The 20295-nt window shown below is 47.6% G+C and overlaps 1 protein-coding gene across 1 annotated transcript in view; it reads right to left on the reverse strand.

Annotated features, from left to right (window-relative positions):
• SAMM50 (SAMM50 sorting and assembly machinery component) overlaps nucleotides 1-20295 on the reverse strand; it is a 49048-nt gene that overhangs the window by 19515 nt on the left and 9238 nt on the right. Inside the window, exons 9-12 of the mRNA XM_078601622.1 lie at nucleotides 18175-18246; nucleotides 15646-15732; nucleotides 12906-12976; nucleotides 254-321 (exon numbers count right to left, since the gene is read on the reverse strand). Coding sequence (XP_078457748.1) covers nucleotides 254-321; nucleotides 12906-12976; nucleotides 15646-15732; nucleotides 18175-18246 — 298 coding nt within the window. The remainder of the gene's footprint in view (nucleotides 1-253; nucleotides 322-12905; nucleotides 12977-15645; nucleotides 15733-18174; nucleotides 18247-20295) is intronic.

Here is a 20295-nt window from a genome sequence, read left to right on the forward strand (position 1 = left end):
CTGAAGATGTGACACCGATGTTTACCGTTGGCATAAATTTGTGGAAAAATAAAATACAAATACATCGGGGTAGTGACATCACATGGACGCTGCTAACTGTTGTTTTTTTAAGTATTTTTTTTCTGATATACAAAGCTTCACACTTGTGTAGGACGGTCCAGGACAAAATATACAAGGCAGGTAAAGCAGGCAGCCCAGTATGGGTGGAGATTTCACTCTACCCCCCTTCCCTGCTTCCTCCTCGCCCACTCACCTTCACTCTGGGGGCCAATGCTGTACATGCTGAATCCTCGAACGGTGGTGGCGCCTCCCAGGAAATACCTGCAAAGCGCAGACGTAGCAGAAACCGCAAAGAGATTGCGTGCGTGTGCGCGCGTGCACATGTACACACACCGCGCGCGCACATGCACATACGCACCCACCCACACACCCACGCAAATCCTGACCGCGGCTGTTCTCTGTGAGGTGGCGGTGATGTCAGTGACGGTGCGAGCACCGCACCTTGTTAGCAGTATCCAAGCATGCAGAGCCTCGCTCACGCAGAAAAAGATCCCCCGTGTAGACTACAGAGACTGTTTGGGCAAGAGCCGTCAGTGAGCTCCTAAGAAGGCTGGCACCATGCGCAAGCAGGTGGTGTGGTCACAAACACACCCGGCCATCTTTGTCTCCCCAGTGTGTGATCTTAACACACCAACCCAAGTACTTAATTTAAGGTTGCGTCATCCCTGGGAAGGCCCGGGACTGGTTCTGATATCGCTTGACACGGATGTTAGCAGTAGCCAGGAATCAGACTCAGGTCAATGCACTGTATGTATGTTCAACTTCTTTCACACCGTACGTAGCCAACCGTGCTAATCGGAGGTGCTACAATCTACTACACTACCACTTCCCCCCAGATGACACGTGCATACACACATAACGCACGACAACAGCGTTAGTTGGCATTCACTACACAGTGGTGGTGGTGCCACCACCGCACTTGTATGAGATTTGGAGGACTGGGAGCATTGGGGTTGTGAAAATACAAAGAGAGATTTAATAGGCATGTAATGATGCATCGATAGATTTTGTAACATACATTCACAATACATGCATAAAAGAGTGTGAATTAAACAATTTTACATTTTTGAATATGTAATTATTTAGAGCGGTGGTGCAGTGGTTAGCACACTGTACTATAAACCCAGCGATCCGAGTTTGACTTTCAGCTATTGCGAATCTGGTGCGCCGCGTGGGTGAGATGATATTTCTCACATTTGGTATAGAGGAGGTTGTGGGTTTGATCCCGACCCTGATGCCTGTTGTATATTTGGAGTTTGCGTATTCCCCCCGTTGTCGCGTGGAGTTTTCTCCGGGTCCTCCGGTTTTTCCCTCCACGTTTAGAAATACGCATTGACAATATTTGGCCGAGATAAATTTCCACGTGATAAGTCACTTCTCGTTCAGCGATTATTTGTGGCCAGGTCGCTTCTGAAAAAGAGCTACGTAGCTCAGTGGGCTTCACCTGGTCGTTTAGTTTATAGTTTAACGTCAGTGGCAAGTGATATTTGAACTGGTCCGGGGCCTTATCCCCCTTCACCTACACACCAAGAGGTGCATCGCGAAGGCCCAAAAGATCATCGCCGATTACAGTCACCCGGGGCCATGGCCTTTTCATCAGGAAACAACCCAAGAGGAAGCCCGGCTACATCAGCATTGTGGCTACCCACAAACCCCCTCAGGGACACCTCCTATCCCCAGGCCATCCGGATGCTGAGCTGAGCAGAGCCCCGTGCAATATGTGCCCAAGCCCCACCCAACCCCGAATTTGCTTGCCCATACTCCTATTCACACCCCCTCTCTCCCACCCCCACCGACTACACTAGAAATTAACCAAACAAGAACATAATTTATAATTTATAAAGCTCACCCGCAGGGGACCCTATTTCTGGTATGCACATGTCACTTTTATCATCTGCACAGCGATTTGACTTAGTTTTAAAGACATTTAAAAAATATATTTTAATATATTATTGCTGCTATTTACATTGCTGTTGTTAATTTGCACAAGCTGAGAGCGTGACACGGGAACAAAGAATCTCACTGCCATGCACCTCATGTACGCATGGGTACGTGATCAATAAAGCGAACTTGACTTGACCAACCCACACTGACTATCATGGTAAAGTATTGTCAAAACACGTTCCTTCGGAGTGGGCAGGTAGGAACTTGGTTGGACAGCGCATTCATGCACGACAGAAAGCTCGCGGTCACGTGACGCAATTTAACCAATCCGGGAGCGTATATGTTTGGGAGGGGCTATGCACGACAGACAAATAATCCCTGGTGGGCAGTGTGGAACTGTTGTTCCTACCTGTATAAGCCTGACAACTGACAAAGCATGGGGATGCCTTCATCCAGCAGTGGATTGACAAAGGGATGCAGATAATCATCTGCATCCCTTTGTTTAGATGAAGCAACAATCATCATTATTTATAATTGTTATATGAAGCAACAATTATAATTGTTAAATTTCGATTTAAAGCTTTCGTGACTACAGGGATTCATCTTCTTGGTTCTTTCGGTAAAGTCACGTAGAAGGGAAATAATACAACAATAAAAATAAAACATAATAAAATACAAAATAAAACATAATAAAATACAATTGTTATTTATTATGTTTTATTTTGATTATTTTATACAATTGTATTTTATTATGTTTAATTTTTATTATTTTATTATTTCCCTTCTACGTGACTTTACCGAAAGAACCAATAAGAATTATAATTGTTGCTTGATATAAACTCTGCAGTCACCATAAATGCCACACTCACAACAATAGCTAAACAAAATCCATTCTTTAATGGATTCACTACCCCACATCACGACCATTCATCAAAGCACAAAGAGGGACAATTTTTTTTTACATGGGTGAGATATAAAACACACGCGCGTGCAAAAAGTGGGGTATTCAGAGAATGTTACTCAATTCTGTAAGACTGCAAAGGCTTTGAGCTGTGGGTGTGGCATCGAAGAGAGACAATCGGTGGGATGAAGAGAGGAATGCAGAAGTTCTAGAGCAGGCTCAGGAGGAGAGACGTCTAATTAAGACAATCAAAAAAAAGGCTAAAGATGTGGATTGGACACATTCTCAAGAGTCGAATGCTTGATTGAAGGGAATTCTGGAAGGCCCAGAGGGATGTTAGGAAAGAGGCCGAGAGACGGAAAAAATAATATTGCTGCTTGACAACTTGAACAACTGGTAGTGGAACTGGTATTTTTTTTACTAGCTAAGGCCCTAAAAGCTCTTTTTAGAAGCAACCTGGCCACAAATGATAGCTCAACGAAGTGGCTTATCACGTGGAAATTTAAAGCAGCAGCAGCAAAATACTCTAAACCGGAGGACCTGCAGAAAAATCCGCGCAACCACAGGGTAGAGACATGCAAACTCCAAATATACAGGCATCAGGGTCGGGATCGAACCCATAACCTCCTGTGCACCGGGCGAAGTGAAGGGAAGGCGGGAGACCACGCAGGGAAATGAAGAAGAAAGCTCAAGATCGGATAGGACGGCGGACGTTGATGCCAAACACCTCCTAAAGAAGAACACTGCGGTTGGAGCGACGGTTAAAAGTCACCACAGCAGACCCCGACACAAGAGGGGTCTCTTCCTACTGTTAATGCATTCGTTTTATTGTTGGCTATAAAGCGCACGTCCAGGGAGTGACTCGCTGCACGTGCTGGGGTTGTCGGCCCGCGTCAAGATGGAAGTGCAATGTGTAGGACCGCACCTCCGACGAGTACGGTTGGCTACGTAAGGTGCGAAAGAAGTTCAACGTACATACACACATCAAGGGCTTCATCATGCATGAGTTTGGAGCATAGTGCCGATTTTCCTATCGTTACATCAACCCGCTCGTTTTTTTTTTTCACGATGAAGATGCTAGCAAATGAAAATTACATTTGTTTTTGTAAGTGTTATTCATTAGTGAAAATTTTCACCCGGATAAATCTTTGAGATGCAACATATGGGTCGCAAGTGTCCCGGTCGTCAATTGACACTGCTTGGCAAACGAGTAATGATACGTGATATACAAACAATTTAAATCTATAAGTTATATGACTGGGCAAGGCTGTGGAAGCGGAAATAAAGAGCACGGGAGGAACTGTAATGACTGTGGATCCATCAGTGAATCATGCAACGCAATCTCGGGATCGCCGACTTAAGTGGGTTGTCGTTGCTTTTTAACAACTCAGATTAGCAGCAAAATGCATCGGCAAACGGCATAAAAACAACTTCCCAAGAAGCCACCAACTATAATCACAGTGTTTTTGTCTCAATAACGCCAACCCACAAATGTCTTGTCCCAATATAATCTTTTTTCATAAGCCAGCTGTAGGGGGTGAGAATAAACAAAATATAAGCCAAGAAACGACTGGGCGCTCACACACACGCACACCACACGTGCACGCCTAACACACGCCACACGTACACGACACGTACACACACACCACACGTACACACACACCACACACCCCCGCCACACATACACGCCACAAATACACATCACACGTACACGCCACACATACAAACCACACATACACACCACACATACACGCCACACGTACACGCCACACGGACACACCACACGGACACGCCACACGGACACGCCACACATACACGCCACACGTACACACTACACGGACACACCACACATACACGCCACGCACACCACACATACACGCCACACGGACTCTTCTTCCGCTGCCTCGAACGTCAACCGAGGGGTCCCGAGGTGAGGTGGCAGTAATGGCTTTTTTTTATAACATTTTGGCCGCCCTTAGTTCCTGGCCTGGCCTGAGATGAAACGGCAGTGAAAGCCCATTGCCTGCACCCCCCACCACTCATGCCCTCCCGAGCGCCCCCCCCCGCTCCGTTTTCTTCTCCTTGCAGGTCTGCTTGCCAGGTTTTATCTGCCGGCCAGATATATATAAAAAAAAACACTGTTGTCGAAGAAAGCTTTCATCTCCTGCCATGCTTCTACCCCTCAATTCCCTCACTTTTTCCTCTCGTGCCGAGGGTTTTGCAAGATCACAGACGATCTGTAACAGCGGGGGGGAGGTGGGGGGGTAGGCAACTGCTAACGGTTTTTGACATCTCGCGTTGTTGTCACTCGCTTTAGTTTCTCCGTCGACACGCGGAGAGAGAAGAAAACCGAAGGAGGCTGTAGTAACACGGTCGGGGTTGGGATTCGGGATTGGGATTTGCATTTCATTAAGAGTCTAAAAATGTAGCTGCACCTCAGAGCATTTGACAACAGGGGACAAGAACGAGGAGGAGGGCAGTAACGAGCGAACGAACGAGAGGTGCAACACTCACGAGCACAGAGGAAACAGCAGACCACAAAACACGGTCCGAGGGTGTAATCGGAAGTCGGGGAAATCATTTTACGCGTACGAATAACAAAAAAAAACATTTCCCATCATACTAACTGCTTCGTCGACAAATTTACCTAAGAAAGACAAGGGGGTGTGCAAATGTTTGTTTTGGTCTCGAGCGGGTTACGTCTTTTCATTTTCGTCCGTTTGGTTGTAAAGCATCTGAGAAGAAGTCCATCGAGGAAACTGAGCTATTTATTTGCAACCTCAATCATCGAGTGAGTGATTTCATAAATATTTTGTCAGAAAGTAAAACATGCAAGAAAGAAAGGATGACCTGCGGTGATCGCAAGAAAGCGATAACTGCCAAAAACAAACGACACGATTCACCGTGCATAATATCGTCACGTCGCCGTCTCAACGCCCACACCGAGCTCCCCACAAGCCAAGCCCGGTAGCTTCCGAGTTTCAGTGCTGCCTCCAACCCTCGCTTGGCTTGTCACGCAAGTGTTTTGTTGAATGCGGTTTGTTTTCTATGGGGGACGTTCGAAAGTGAACGGTTGGTTACGCTTTCCGCGAACACCTTGAAAACAGTCGGTCGGGATCTGCCCAGATGCACGACTAGACATACGTCCGCCGCCATCATGACCTGCGTGACCTCTGCGTTGCATTATTTCGACGAACGTCTTTCGTCATCTGGAGTTGTAACACGTTGCGGCCGCTATGCGCGCTTCTGTGGCTGGGACGACGCGTCGACTCGTTGATCGATATGGATTCTTAAAAATCACGATAAGTGCACAGAATCGCGTGTGTTAGGATCGACTTGTTATATTTGTATATATGCTGTACGCAACGGGTTCACCTCACCCCTACTACAGCTATTAGAGCCGATTACTTCTCTACAACATATATATAATCGATTCTTTCAACGAATCGTAATCCTAAATTGTGAGAATTCATTAAAATTACCAGAGAGAGTGAATCATTCCACCCCTAGTCTACACACAGTACCTATGTGTGTACATGCGTACAGCCCTTTTAAAATACCCACTGATAGAGGGACTTCCCACGGCGTAAGGGTCATCGGGGTTTATCTGACTAAGTCACCAAGCTACTAATATCAGCGCGAGTTCGTGAAGGCAGGTAACACAGCTAAATATGGAAGCACCACCTATCCCCGCAGCCTATAACAACCTGTTGTGCACGGTGGTTGCCCATCCAAGCATTATCCACAATCTCAACCCTTGCTCAGCTCGAGATCTAACGAGATCGTACTCATCCCACGCGCTTTGTTCAAAAGCAGTTGGGAATGGAATGATGTGATGTGATTAATGCATGTGAATATAAACTGGGCTACGTTAAAAATAATAAAGCATAATTATGGCAAACGTCTTGAGAGGGGCATCTCATTACTTTTATCGACATGGCTTGCACAGTGGCACGTGGGCACGCAAGGCCACGGTGTCACCGCCGCCACTGCGGTTGTGCGTAACAGAGGCCGACCGACCGACCGTCGACGCTAAAACACTTCCGAAGGAGGCCCCGACACGGCCCGTGAATCCACGTCGGATTTGAACGCCGAGAAAAAACCCAGAAGCATTTGGTGGCAATGCGTTGGGCGCGTCCCACCTCTCCCCCCAGTTTTTTTTATCCGAGAGGTAGTCCAAGAAGGCATCCACACAGTGGGGAGGAGGAGGGGGGGGCTCTCATGAACACCGCCTGCAGCTGGGATCACGAAACATCTGAATTCCATTGTCTTTACAGGCATCTTTTGAAGAACGACTGCAATAAAAAATATATGAAGGGGCCAGAGAGATAAACTGTGCCGAAAAGACGACTTCAAGTGACTTAGAGTAGCAAGCGAGAGTACAGAGCGAACCTCAGATGGCACCTGCGTTCAATGCACTCGCACGCCAAAGTCCACCGTTTGATCAAAACGTTTAAACCGCCCAAAACGGGAGTGAGGCAGTCGTATTCCGCACAGGTGCAACTAACCGCGAGGGAGGCGGGATGGGGGGGCCCCCTCGGGAAGTCCCAGAGCCCACACCGCCCAGCCGCACGCTAATGCGGAAACGTGGGCAGGCACACGAGCCAATGGAAGAAGGCCTCGGAGAACCGCGAATCGAAAATGTTTTAACTTTTGCCATTAAAAGGGGCTTGAAAAAGTCTTTCTCGAGATAACAAAAAAGTGAAATGTCACAGCTGAGTAGCGGAGCGAACTTCCCCAAACAGTACCCCCCCCCCCTCTTTCAACAACGCGGATTGCCTCGTTTGCGAAACGCTTACGGCTTGAACGATGCTATCTTGCCAATGGACCTGCGCGCTTTGAAGCGTTAAATTCCAGTCAAGAGACGAATGTTGGGCAATCGCCACATCCCACATCATACACATAGCCTCTTGTGCCATCATCATGCAGGATGTCATATAACCGCAAGCATCTGGTTGGCTAAAACATTCTTACCGAGTGGTGGTGTGTGCGAGCACATAGTTACTTTTATTTCCATTAAAGGACGTTTTTGTTTTAGGTGAGAGATGGAAAGAATACAGGATATGAATAGTTACTTAATCGTAAGATTACTATTTATTGGGGGAAAGATGTATATGTTGTCTTGGACATACAAAATCACTGTTGTACCTTCCTAATTAACACTGCTTTTAAAACAGAAGAAAAAAGTATAATTGTCTAATATTTTCGGCAATAGATAGTCCTTTCTCATCGCAGAATGCCAACAAACACTGACGTATAGCTGGATAACTGGGACACGAGCGGATAAGAGGTCTCAGACAGAGCTGACAAACCGCCTCCTCGCACAGAGCAAGCAAGACGCAAAGAAATTTGTTTTCAACTTCACAGTACATGCACTCGTTAACAAAAAACCCAACCCAGGCACGCTCATTTTCAGTGGCCCCACCGACACCGAAACTGCCCTCGTCGCCAACTTCCTCAACTGTGCACGTTCCGAAAAGGTAATTTTCGAAAGTTAACAACTTCCTCTTTGTCGGAGGCCTGCTGGAGAATGGTGGGTGTCTTTATTTCATTTTCATCACGACGGTACTTTAAAAGAAGAAAAAAACTAAGCCACGAGTGGTGTGACGATCACCCCCCCCCACTGCCGCCCCGAGGGGGGGGGGGGGGCAAGGTGCCTACCCGGGCGCAAACATCAACGGCTTAGCACCATTCCTCTCCGGGGCCAACCCGGATTGATGGGAGCAGGCCATCTGATATCCCTCGCCCCAAATCTCGCAACGCTCGATTTGGCAACCCCCCCGTTCGCCATTACGAAACCACGATGTGTCTTACGCGGAGGGAAATGGCCAAGGGGAGCACCGTCACAGGTAAAGCCACCACCGCCGCCCAGCAAAGTCGCGGCGGTCGAAGCCACAATGCACTGCGGGTTTTCATGACCGCGGTAAAGAAAGAGCCGATCGAACTGCAGCGCCGTCGTTGTCACATTGCTGCCGCTCTTGCCAGTGACGAGTGCCATTTCCATCTCCTCATGCTGTAATGTTCTGCTAATTGCTTTTGCTCTGAGCCATTGGTGGAAATGCCACATTTATATGTTAGGGTGCAGCCTATCCTCCGATTAGCACGGTTGGCTATGTACGGTGCAAAATAAGTTCAACATACATACATCCTTTGGACCACCCCCGATTTTAATAATTTCACGCAGTATTTACTCACTCTCAGAGGGATAGAGGGGATGACTCAGGAGGAGCGACGAACCACAGGCAAGTGGGAAGACAGCCACGCGGCAAGCCGGCCCCAACAATTGCCCAAGCTCTCTATATATTTATACTACATGAATGAAGGTGTTATCGGCCAATTAATTACGAGGAAATGGGAGCACCTGGGGAAAACCCCATGCACGAGGGGGAAACACTATCCCCTAGAGACGCAACAGGTGGAATACACATTTCTGCTGCACTGCATTCTCCTGGCGAGCCACGGTATGACGCCTCAACACCCCCGCGAAGAGCGTTTCACAACATTCACGCGCCCCACCGATCCTCGCCTCCACAGGACCGGATTACGGGCATGCGCTGCCACCACCGCCCGGCTATCAAAAGGTGCATCTCAGCCGAGAATTGTTTTGCTTCGAGCCGTGTGGTAAACCCACTGCTGGATGAGTGCCTCCCCATACCATGCGGGTCGCGGGGGGGTTATTCGACTCTACTTCAAAACACGGGAGACTCGTGTAATAACACATATAATTGCATTCTTGGAAATGCAAAGCCGATCCATAAACTTCTACTGGCGCGGCCTTGCGCAAATACAAAGCTCCTCACAATCATGGAGCCGAGGCATCTGCGCGATAGCAGCAGGCTCTAACACCTGCCAGAAAACGCCGTTCCTTTGCTTTCCCAGACTCGAGCGCCGCGGTCCCGCCTGGGCAGTGACAAGCGGGGAGGGAAATAGCCCGGACACGTGGCCAGCGGGTTTTCCATAGCGTCAATAAATTGAGTAGGTAAATAACCAAATAAATGTCTGGTGCGTCTGCCCTTGCGATGCCCGGCCAGGGTCGTGCTCGCATTCCACCGGCTCGTAGGGAGACTCCTTCCCTTCCCTAACTGCCCTTCTTTCCGCAACCCCCACCCCACCCCGAAGCCAAACTGACAGCCGAACGACAAACGGTGGAATGCCCATCCAGGAAACAAATGTGTGGATGGGGGGGGGGAAAGCCCAATTGCCACCAGTGTAAGCAAAAAGGGGAAAAATATATAATGCAGCACGTCACACGTCGCACGCGCGCTATGGTTGGTTTAGCGTGGGTCGTTATCAACTGAGAGCGACCGTCAAGGTCACACCGTGACAGAGAACGCGCTGGCTCGATCGCTCGTTGTGAAAGGAGCCGAGTGTTGGAGCGCAGTGGAGATAAAGGAGCCGGCGTGCACCCGTTCGCGTGTGTGCGTCCATGCGCACACACGCTTGAGCGAAACGCAAAGGCACGTGCGTCAAACTAATGTGTGCCGCTCTGCGAGAGCTTCTCATGGTCAGGTCATTTGCCACGTTGGCAGCGAGGCCCACGCGTTTTTCAGCGCCCCCGTTGCGTAACTCCGCGGCGCACCTTTATGCGGAGGTGTCATGGAACCTTCCTATTGGCTGCACGGTGCTGCTGGATGCAGTCGGGGAAGGCACAGGGGCAGTTCCCGTTCCAAAGCTCACGCGTTCGCTCATCGTCGGTTTTCAACTGCAACGTTTCAACGCTGCAAGAAAACTTGGCTGAGGCTGCACTTTGCCGTGGGTTAGCGCTTCCGAAGCGCACAGTGGAATCCAATTTACGGGGCAAAGAGTAGCGAGTGGGCGCAAAGTCCTCTCTCCAACAACAACACCACGTTTTTTATGACACCCTTGCTCACCGAGGTGAACGTCAAAAGTTTTTAGAGAATTCATTTCTTTCTTACGCCACTGCTCGAGGGAGCAATAGAGAGCCCCTCAATAGGGTATTTGGGCTGAAGCTTCTAGGATGGCCAGACATCTTGGAAGAAGTTGGAGTACCCACACTTTACCCCACCACATGCGACCAGCCAATCGATCAACTGCGGTGAACCCATTTACACTGCTGAGTGGACAGAGGCGGGGAAATATATGAAACTTGCAGCGTTGTTTTAACCGCCATGCCGGGAAATGAAACAGGCGACCTTTGGGTTGCAAGTTCAGTCGTTGCTAACAATTCATGACACCACAGTGGAACGATGCAGCAGCCAGACGCTTCGAGATCAGGGCACGCTGCGATTACAAAAATTATTGAGATTGCAACAAAAGTCGATGACCACAAGAGTAGGAAAATGCCATAACCGAACCACAAGACGCAGCTTGCGTGTGTTTTTGATCGTGACGAAGCTGCGAGACGATGCCTCCGAGCGCAAGGGACCAAGTGGAAAATTCTTGTACCTGGCGCGTGCCCCTTTGCGCCACAATATGGAAACCTTGCGATGGAAAGTGAGCAGAGGCTCTTTGAGGGCTTGAAGGAAGGTGGGCGGGCGCTTTGGGCGTGTTACGGCTGGGATGAGGGATAATAAAGAGGCTTTTTTTATATAGTGACAGAAAACCGGTTCCGATGCGAAAGTTTCCACTGGTTTTGGCTGGCGAGACAACCCCCAGTATCACGCACTCCCCACCAGACACATTACCCTCCCCTTAATCAAAACAAATCCCAACAATGTTAACTTCCGTACAGTTTAACTCTTTTTCTTGTTGCTTTACATCCACAGGGCCATGCGTCCTGCGCTTTCTGCGTCACTCACAAGTTCTATGCAAACCCTGCACATGACCTCATCACAGAAAGATGTTATTGTGTAATAGAGGCCCACACATCCAGTCTTATGTTTGGCGGATGACTTTAATGCTGTGCTCACACTTCCGGCTGAAAATCGTAAGCCAAACGGCAACGCCAAAATGAACAGTCCCAGACCATTTTAAAAAAATAATCTCATCCATGTCAAACAAATGCGCTTTTTAAATACGGATGGAAACGCATACACTGCAACTGTTTATCCGTGGCACGCCATGGGAAGGGGTGTAGAGCCACGAATATAATGTGTGGAAAAAGGAAAAGGGACGGGAAAGGATGCCAGGACGGAAGTTCCCAAAACGACCAAAGAGGGCACGGCTCAAGATGAGCCGCGGAAAGAAAGGAGTAGCGCCGGGGCAGGCACGGGAGGAGGGAGAGAAGGAATGACCGTGCCAAGATGTCGGGGATGAGAGTGTGAGGATGAGAGGGGAGGGAAGAGAGGAGGGAGGGGGAGAGAGAGGGGAAAGAGCGAACAGAAGTGAGCTGCACAGAGCAGCGTCTGTATTCAAAGGGAGCGGGGAGGGATGAAGATTGGGGGTGGCCACCCAATGAGCCAATTTAGATATATAAAGACCTGTGATAGGACTCACGTAACACCTTAGGTGACATTATTTTCGAGCAACATGTACCACTTCAAATCGCAATTCAACTTAAGGTGTTTTAAGCAAACAGCCAATAATGTTTAACTCCGAAACGTATTAAAAGAACGAATTGATTTGTATTGTAAGAGCAACATCACACGTGAAATGAGTTTGAGTGAAAAATGTCATTAAAACATGGGCTTGGTCTTGCAATCATGCCTCACGTCACGTGACTTCACCACTCTGCGTGAATAATGCACATCGCCTTGTTTTAGACCGCCAACTCAAAATAGTTAAAATTACAGCCCCGGATTGTTTTCGACAGAAGGAGGGCAATGAGAAAACTGTACAGTAGACCAGTTTCATCCTTGTTAAGAATCATCACTACACCTCATGCCGCCTTGTGCCGCAGAGGCTTTACGTGCTCAAAACATTCATCGAATGATAGTTTGAATAATAGACGTATTGATTGCCGTTGTTTTGTATCATGTCAATGGGCCTACACATGGTTCTGAACAAGTTAATTAAAATTGTGTTGACTTATTGATTCACCGACTTTCTGCTTGATAAATCACCAAGCAAGAGATATGATTTCGGCGCATGGAGGGTTTCAAGAGGAAAAGTGGGTACCCTCCACGGGGCAGCAGGGTTCAGGGTTTGAGGGCAGATGTACCTGTCAGCGATGGAAGACGGCCGATCTCCAATCGGCATGAGCATCCCACCCCACAGCGACGCAGACAGCACCTGTGGTGAGACGCACATGCAGCGCGGCGAGACGTTTCCCGCTCGTTCCATTTAAATCATCTGCAGCCAGTCGCAGTTACCGAATGATTCGCCACCCTTGCCTCGCTTGGGAAAGAGACAACAATATAGTGACATAAGATCATTTGGGTGCATGGGGTGAAGCGGTGGAGCAGTGGTTAGTGCACTGTGCTCTGAATCTGATGACCTGAGTTTAATTTTCAGTGGCGGAGTGAAAACCAGTCTTAGGCTTTTCACCCCCCTCCCCCCCTACACCTCAGCAACCTGCACGGATCAGCATGGCGAGGTGTGATCAAAGCAATCCCATGACCGAAAGGTGTTGGGAGGCCGTCATACAGCAGTGGACTGACACGAGGCCGTACGTGTCGATGATTGTGACTATATCTAAACACAGTGCAGAGTTGGGGGCACATCCAAGTGAAAGAGGCGACTTATGATCTTGAAGAAGAGGTGAGCGGAGAGGTAGGAAAATGATGTGGATTTGTAAGTGGGGAATTCACAATCTAAAGCAGGGGGGGGGATCTTAGGGGCGCCAAGCTGGCGAGATGTTATCTACCTCCCCTGGTGAATACGAGGTCATGGGTTCAATCCTAACCCTGACACCTATATATTTGGGTTTTGCATGTTCTCCCCGTGGTCACGTGGATTTTCCTCCGGGTCCTCCGGTTTTTCCTTCCACATTTAGAACCCCACGTGTTTAGAGTATTTGGCTGCTAAAAATGTTCACGTGATAAGAGACCACTTTGTTGAGCTATGAGTTGTGCAAGGTCGCTTCTGAACAAGAGCTAAATGGCCCAGTGAGCCAAGCCTGGTAAAATAAATAATAGCAAAATAGTAAATAGTGAGCCGAAACAACTAAAGAATTATTTAATTATTTTTAGGTGGATTTATTTAAAAACGCATTTTATACTTTCTAAAATAGTTTGTTCTGCATTACTTATTGTGTTTGATGTAATGGTGCGTTGGATGGCAGATCTGTACCAGGAAGGTGTCACAGGGTAATTGAAAATAAAATGGACTTGACGATGAACCTCCAGCTGCAATCATAGGAAGCTTTTACCAACCAAAATGAACTCGAAGGCATTACTAATCACCACAATAACGTATATCTGTTCACTACTTAGGCACCACTCATGGACAGATCAATATTGGAAAGTTGATCTCATTGCTTGTGAAGGTATTTTTCAAACCATGCAGTTCAGCTGGTTGGCCACCGACAAATACGTTCATTATCCGATTGGCGGGCGCGGTACTTTTCAAGGCAGCAGTGTTTGTTTAACACGTAGGCTTTCGCGACCAATATTATTCACACCAAAGGTTTTTATGGGTTGGGATCGCGTAAATAGGTGGCGTTAAGCCACCACTACCACCCGACGCAGCCAATTAGCGAGGTTTGTCCTGTAAACAAAACGTGCTAAATTAGTAGATATTTTTAATTAAAATTTCCAGGCCACATTTCCTGTGCTAGGGCGGCGATGAGACCGGAATGTAGATGTGGTGTATGGTACCGTAGCGCCACCTAGAGGAAAAGACCGGCATCTGTTAATCTGTGTTGGAAGTGGTTTAAATAAGAGCCACTGACAGAAATTTTGCACATCATTTACTCTTCCTTATAACGCAGTGTTATTGACAAATTTGTTGAGATTGTTCTATACATGTATCAGAATCAGAATATTTATTTAGACTGGAGGAATCCTATGCGATATAAAGCTCTTTTTCACAGATGTCCAGGATATAGAGGACGCCCGTCATCCCGATATCAGTGAAGATATTCCATTCTTGGCATTTGAAAAAAAAGCATTTTTCGAATGCTAATCCCTACAAAATACGCACTCGAAATATTATACGAGTGGTGGCCAAACCGCAGCTCACGTGTGCCTCGATAGAGACACGGATAATTGTGTGACCTCTCACACATTACTTTATATGAAATGGGGAGGGAAAAAAACTGTGCAAGCCCCAGACACTTGCCTCTGGCAGTAGAGCAAGATGAGAGAACTTCTGGGGCACTCTCCAAGTGGCTCTCGGCCACATGAAGATGTTGGTACGCAGCTCATCGTGCCAGGAAGTATGCCCCCCCCCCCACCGCCACTTGCTTAAGTTTACGTTAGAGAGGCCAGGATCATCTCATTTGCAAGGGTGACCTGTATGTGTGTAAATGTCGATTTAAAGCTTTCGTGACTGCAGCGATTCATATTCTTGGTTCTTTCGGTAAAGTCACGTAGAAGGGAAATAATAAAATAATAAAAATAAACCAATAAAATAACATTCTCACGACGTTTCGGCCACATCGCAAGCAACCGTCCTCAGGTGAAGAAACAGAGTTGTCGGAAAGAACCAAGAATATGTTTGTATGTTGAACTTCTTTCGCAAAGTATGTAGAAAACCGTGATAATCGGAGGTGCGGGGGAAGAACAAACTAAACACAAAGAGCAGGCCTGGGGCATTCGTCTGTCTTGTGTTAACTTGCTGACCCGTCCCTACTGGACATCTGTGAAAAAGAGCTCCATTGGGACATGGGATGCCGCTGTGATGCTGGTTCCCTTCAGCAGTGCAACCATTGCGCACAGCGAGCGAGCCAGCACAGCGCAGTAATCCAGCGTGGCACAACACGCGGGCGTCCTAACCACGCCGCCCACCCCTCCGCTTACCGAATCCCACAGCAGCTTCTTGTTGAGTTGCAGCTCGAAGTCCTCTTTCAGGAATTTCACATCGCCGCCTGTGTACCCGGCCAGTTCCTGCACGCAGCAGGAAGGACACAAACACGCAGCGCTTGTGATATCACGCACATCGGCAGGCAAGCATGCAAGCAGGCTCATCAGTCACACTCGGCACCTGGCGAGGTGGCTCATGGGGTTAGAGCACTGAGATTCTGGGGTTTGAATACAGGTTGCCATCCACCCATTATTAAACCGGGTTCTCAAGGGTGGTCAAGAGTAAATGGTCTCCACCCAGTCGCCAATGAATAAAACAACCCATGACATTATATTTGCTTCCTCTTTCATGAAGAGAGATAAATTACAACTCTGAGAATAAAATATACTGGTTTGAGTGCCACACAACAATCATATCTCTCGCAGTAGGACTTGTATGTGGGAAGGTTAAAGTAGCTCTATGATATCGGCTTGTGTGGCCCGTTCTCTAACATTGCTCAGCTAGAGTTGCATGCTGATTAACCGGAGGTCATTTGACAAGTGGCAATAACAACTGCGGCAGCAGCAATTCGTGAATGTAAAACATTAAATGAATACGGTTAGTGCTTCAAGTTGTTTTTAAACAGTGATATATTTTGTTAAACACACCGAGTAATTAGGTCACCATTACCTTCAGCAGCTATCTTGTAAGCCTATAGTTTCATTGAATGCTGTATATGGTTCATATTCCCTGTGTGCGTTATTAATGGCTTTCCTGTAAAAGGCGCATTATAAATAAATGAATGAACAATGCCCAAGATGCAGATCGACTCTCTGTAAAGGGAAACCACCGCCCAGTGCCATTAAGGCCAAGCCAGTTGCCACAATATGCAGCTGGCTTGTGTGTAATTTACAGAAGCAAATATTAATTGGCCAAAATAGTTTATTCCACTTACGATGCACATGTATCAGGCCTTTGGTTAATCCACTGCTGGATGAGGGGCTACCCACGCCACGTGAGTCGTGCAGGTTTATGATACTTGACCCACACTGGTCAGCGTGGGTTTGTGAAGGTGGGGAAACACAACCACGGGACCATGGAAGTAGAGTACAACAATGGATTTTGCTGCACTGATTTCTGCTGCTCTGCATTTCGGCCCGCAGCAGCCTTTAGCACCTGTTATGCATAGCGGTCGCCTGTTCAAGCACCGTCTGGACTCAAACCTGCTTGGCTGTCAAGATATAACAAATTCAATATGAAGGTGATTTGGTCAGAGGCTATGCTTCTGATACTTTCTTTGAAAGGTATACAGATGCTGCTTCATGCACCTTATTAAGAGTTAACAATAACAGCACTATAACAGTAAACCACACCTTTATAGCGTTTAATCTGTGATTCATGAAACGAATAGCATGTGCAAGAATCACTGATTTCCGATTCATGCACAAAAGTCTTTGGGTGGCCTTTGTCCAGCAGTGGATTGACCACGGATGAATGGCAATGAGATAAAGTGACTGGGCCATGGAAACCCTGTCGCTCATTTTGGATGCCACATGAATCACAATGACAAAAGACATGAATTGTGACACTGAATCATGGATAAGTCATCAAATGGTAGAAGCAATGCTCATTTGAGCAGGAAACCCCGAACCTTTTTTATGTAAACCTCGACGCCTTTTGGCGTCATCTGGTCCAACACCATGCGAGACTAGGCTCTAAGAAAAGCTGTCTTGGGTGTGGACTAATCCATTTCAAGGACAGTGCATACATTATCAGCGTTGTTTTTTGTTTGCATTCTGACCGCAGGTATTGTGGTCAATGTAAACATGACTCCTTGTAAAAAAGGTGTCAGTTTTGTTGCCAGATAAAAGGGTAAAAAACCAATTATCATATTTTGCTACTGGCAAAGGAGGTTCCAAAGGTGCTCGACGCTCTCATAATACTGCGACACTGCCAGCAGATGGCAGACTTGGAACACATTTACGCGAACCTTCTTGGCCCAACAGCTCATTTTCACACTGAACGTCTGACCATGTCCCATTTTATTGTTGTGCATTTGTATCCTATATTTGTTGTCTTTCCACCCCAATGGTGTGCTTATTTGTGCTATCATTGCACTATCAAGGGACGGAGATATCTATTTGGATATTGCGGAAGCGAACATCACTACCATCTCTGTAAGCGACCTCTGTTCCACAAAGAGGTCACTTTCCCACCCGCTCTGCCAATGAGAGTAATGATCACCACATGACAAGTCAAGGCTATATATATAGATAAAACTCTTACAGCTCAAATGTTACCGAGAGTGCAGAACCAAATTTAATGCGATGGCCTTTTTGGCGCAATTATCGGTGACCGAGCTGAAACCATCGCCTCTATATACTTGAAAAAAACCTATTTTAATCACAGGCGTCTGAAATCCGGACCCAAACCCAGGATCTCAGTGGTACCAGCTCAGCTCAGCGACCTCCGAGCCAACAGGTCCGCTCTGTCGTTTGCCACCGAATCCAGAGGCAGTCGGTGGGGCAGCGGATCACTCCACTCACCTGGTTGACTTTGAGCAGCAACCCTCGCGTGGGAAGGATGGATGCGTTGCGGGTGTCAAACACCATCGTGTGCTGTCGGGGGGACGATGGATGGAAGGGGGTGGAAGGGGGGATATATGTGGGACAAGAAGAATTATCAGCATGCGTATGGGTCCAGCTGTAAGCCTTGTGTTTCAGAGTATAGGAAGGTCTAGATAAATATGCGATAAAAAAACAGATACATTTTCCAAGAGATGTGTGAGCAACGGAGGGCAGTATGGAAAACCCTTTGTGTTGTACGATACTTTTACACTCCCATGTCTTCAGCAACCCACATTGACCCATGGCCAAATAACCCTGACAACCTGGCACCACACTTGTAACAGTACGACAACAAATACGACATTAAATTAACTGTCAGCCACGTCCCCTTTGCTCTCGAGTGATGCAACCTCAGTGATGTGGCAATGTGTACGACAGTCACGTCACTCTCACAACGCCAGAGCCTCGCAGTGTGCACTCATGAAAGTCAATTTCAAGTCTTTTTCTAATCGTGCCAAAATACGTAGAGGACATTTGATTTGTGGCTTTGGTCTTCACACATCTACACATGCGATTTTTCCCATACTCGCAAATAGTAAAAAAGGCGCAGATTCAAGCAAAGGCAAATTCAGTTTTGATGGCGAAAATATGACCTGGTTTGACCAATCCAAAGCACACACAGAAGGCAGTCACCCCACATTAGCAAGTTATTTTTTGCCAAAAGAGAACAATGGGAAACTTAAAACGTGGTCACAAGTTAACTGTTTTCTATTAATAAACATAGAGCAGCAAACACAAAAAAGTCTCCAAAGTCAGCCACCATAACGTAAGTTGCACATTGCAAAATTAATAAGTCAACCCACGCTATTGCCCTCTACTCTGAAGCAAGGTCACCACCTGAAATGTCAGGATGCTGTACATTGTTTGGTTACAAGGCACTGTTAACGATGACTGTGTCCAGTGCGTACAAAGGGATTCGAATCCAGAGACGTCCCTTGGGTACGGCTAATCGGGGGCGATTAGGCGTACCCCAGGCCCCACACTTTGGTTACGGTGTCAGATGTAATACTTCTGGTTTAGTTTGAAGTCGGCAGGGGGGGGCCCACAGGCTGGGATTTGTCCCAGGCCCCGCACCCCCACTACGGACGGCCCTGTTCTTAGCACCCCCTGCAACCTTCACCTCCCCAGCAGACACCATGGCGGGTGGATCCAGAGCTGCTGAGGACTGCGGGGCCGAGGTTTCTGAGGGTTAATTGACCATATTTCACCACGCCAGTCAGTGCGGATTGGTGACGACAGCATATTTTTGTCTCACCTCTCACCAGGTGAACTGACTGGTATGGACCGGGTGTAACCCAGCCACGTGTCTACAAGGCTCGCACAAGCTTCGTCGCCACATCGGGGGGTGTTTTTCGTTTCATCCGTTATGCCAATGGGTTATGCAGGAGACGTAATCCGTGCCAGACATGCCACGATAAAAGGGATGGACAGAAGCCACGAGCTGTCTGCTTACAAATGTCAAGCCGAGCTTGTGTGCAGTGGGCACAGTGACTCGCCCCATGTCACGCACGTCAATAAATTCCGTTAGCGAAGACACAACATCCCTACACCCAACCGCCGCTTCCAAGTAGACTCCGGGGTCATGTGAAACAGCAATCTCACAGGGCCTCCATCACATGGACCGGCGCAGGGACAAACACCAATGGACATCTCTGCGAGCATCCTCTTGGTCTCAGTCTGAATGCAAGGACGTGCCGCCAACTCCTCTGCAGTTTATGAATGTTGGAACAGGCAAACGACTTCGTTGTTGTGATGCTTGCTGCCTAAGGCCACTCTGGTTGACCCATTTAGGTGCTGTAAAAATAGGTAAATCCTTGCTGGAAGCCATTGCAAGTTAACCAATATTAACAGCTTCCAATATGGGTCTGCCAAACAAAACAGTCATGAATTGAGCAATTGTATGCATCGTACACGTGTAAAACTTGTGCAGATACCAATTGATTCCAAATACTGGAATTAAGCAACATAATCATTAACATGCACATCAGCCGGCAGGCAAAATAATACATTTCCAAAAATTTAACCAGCAGACTGTGGATT

This window comes from Lampetra planeri, chromosome 16 (genome assembly GCF_965212315.1).
Source record: "Lampetra planeri chromosome 16, kcLamPlan1.2.h2, whole genome shotgun sequence".
NCBI lineage: Eukaryota > Metazoa > Chordata > Hyperoartia > Petromyzontiformes > Petromyzontidae > Lampetra > Lampetra planeri.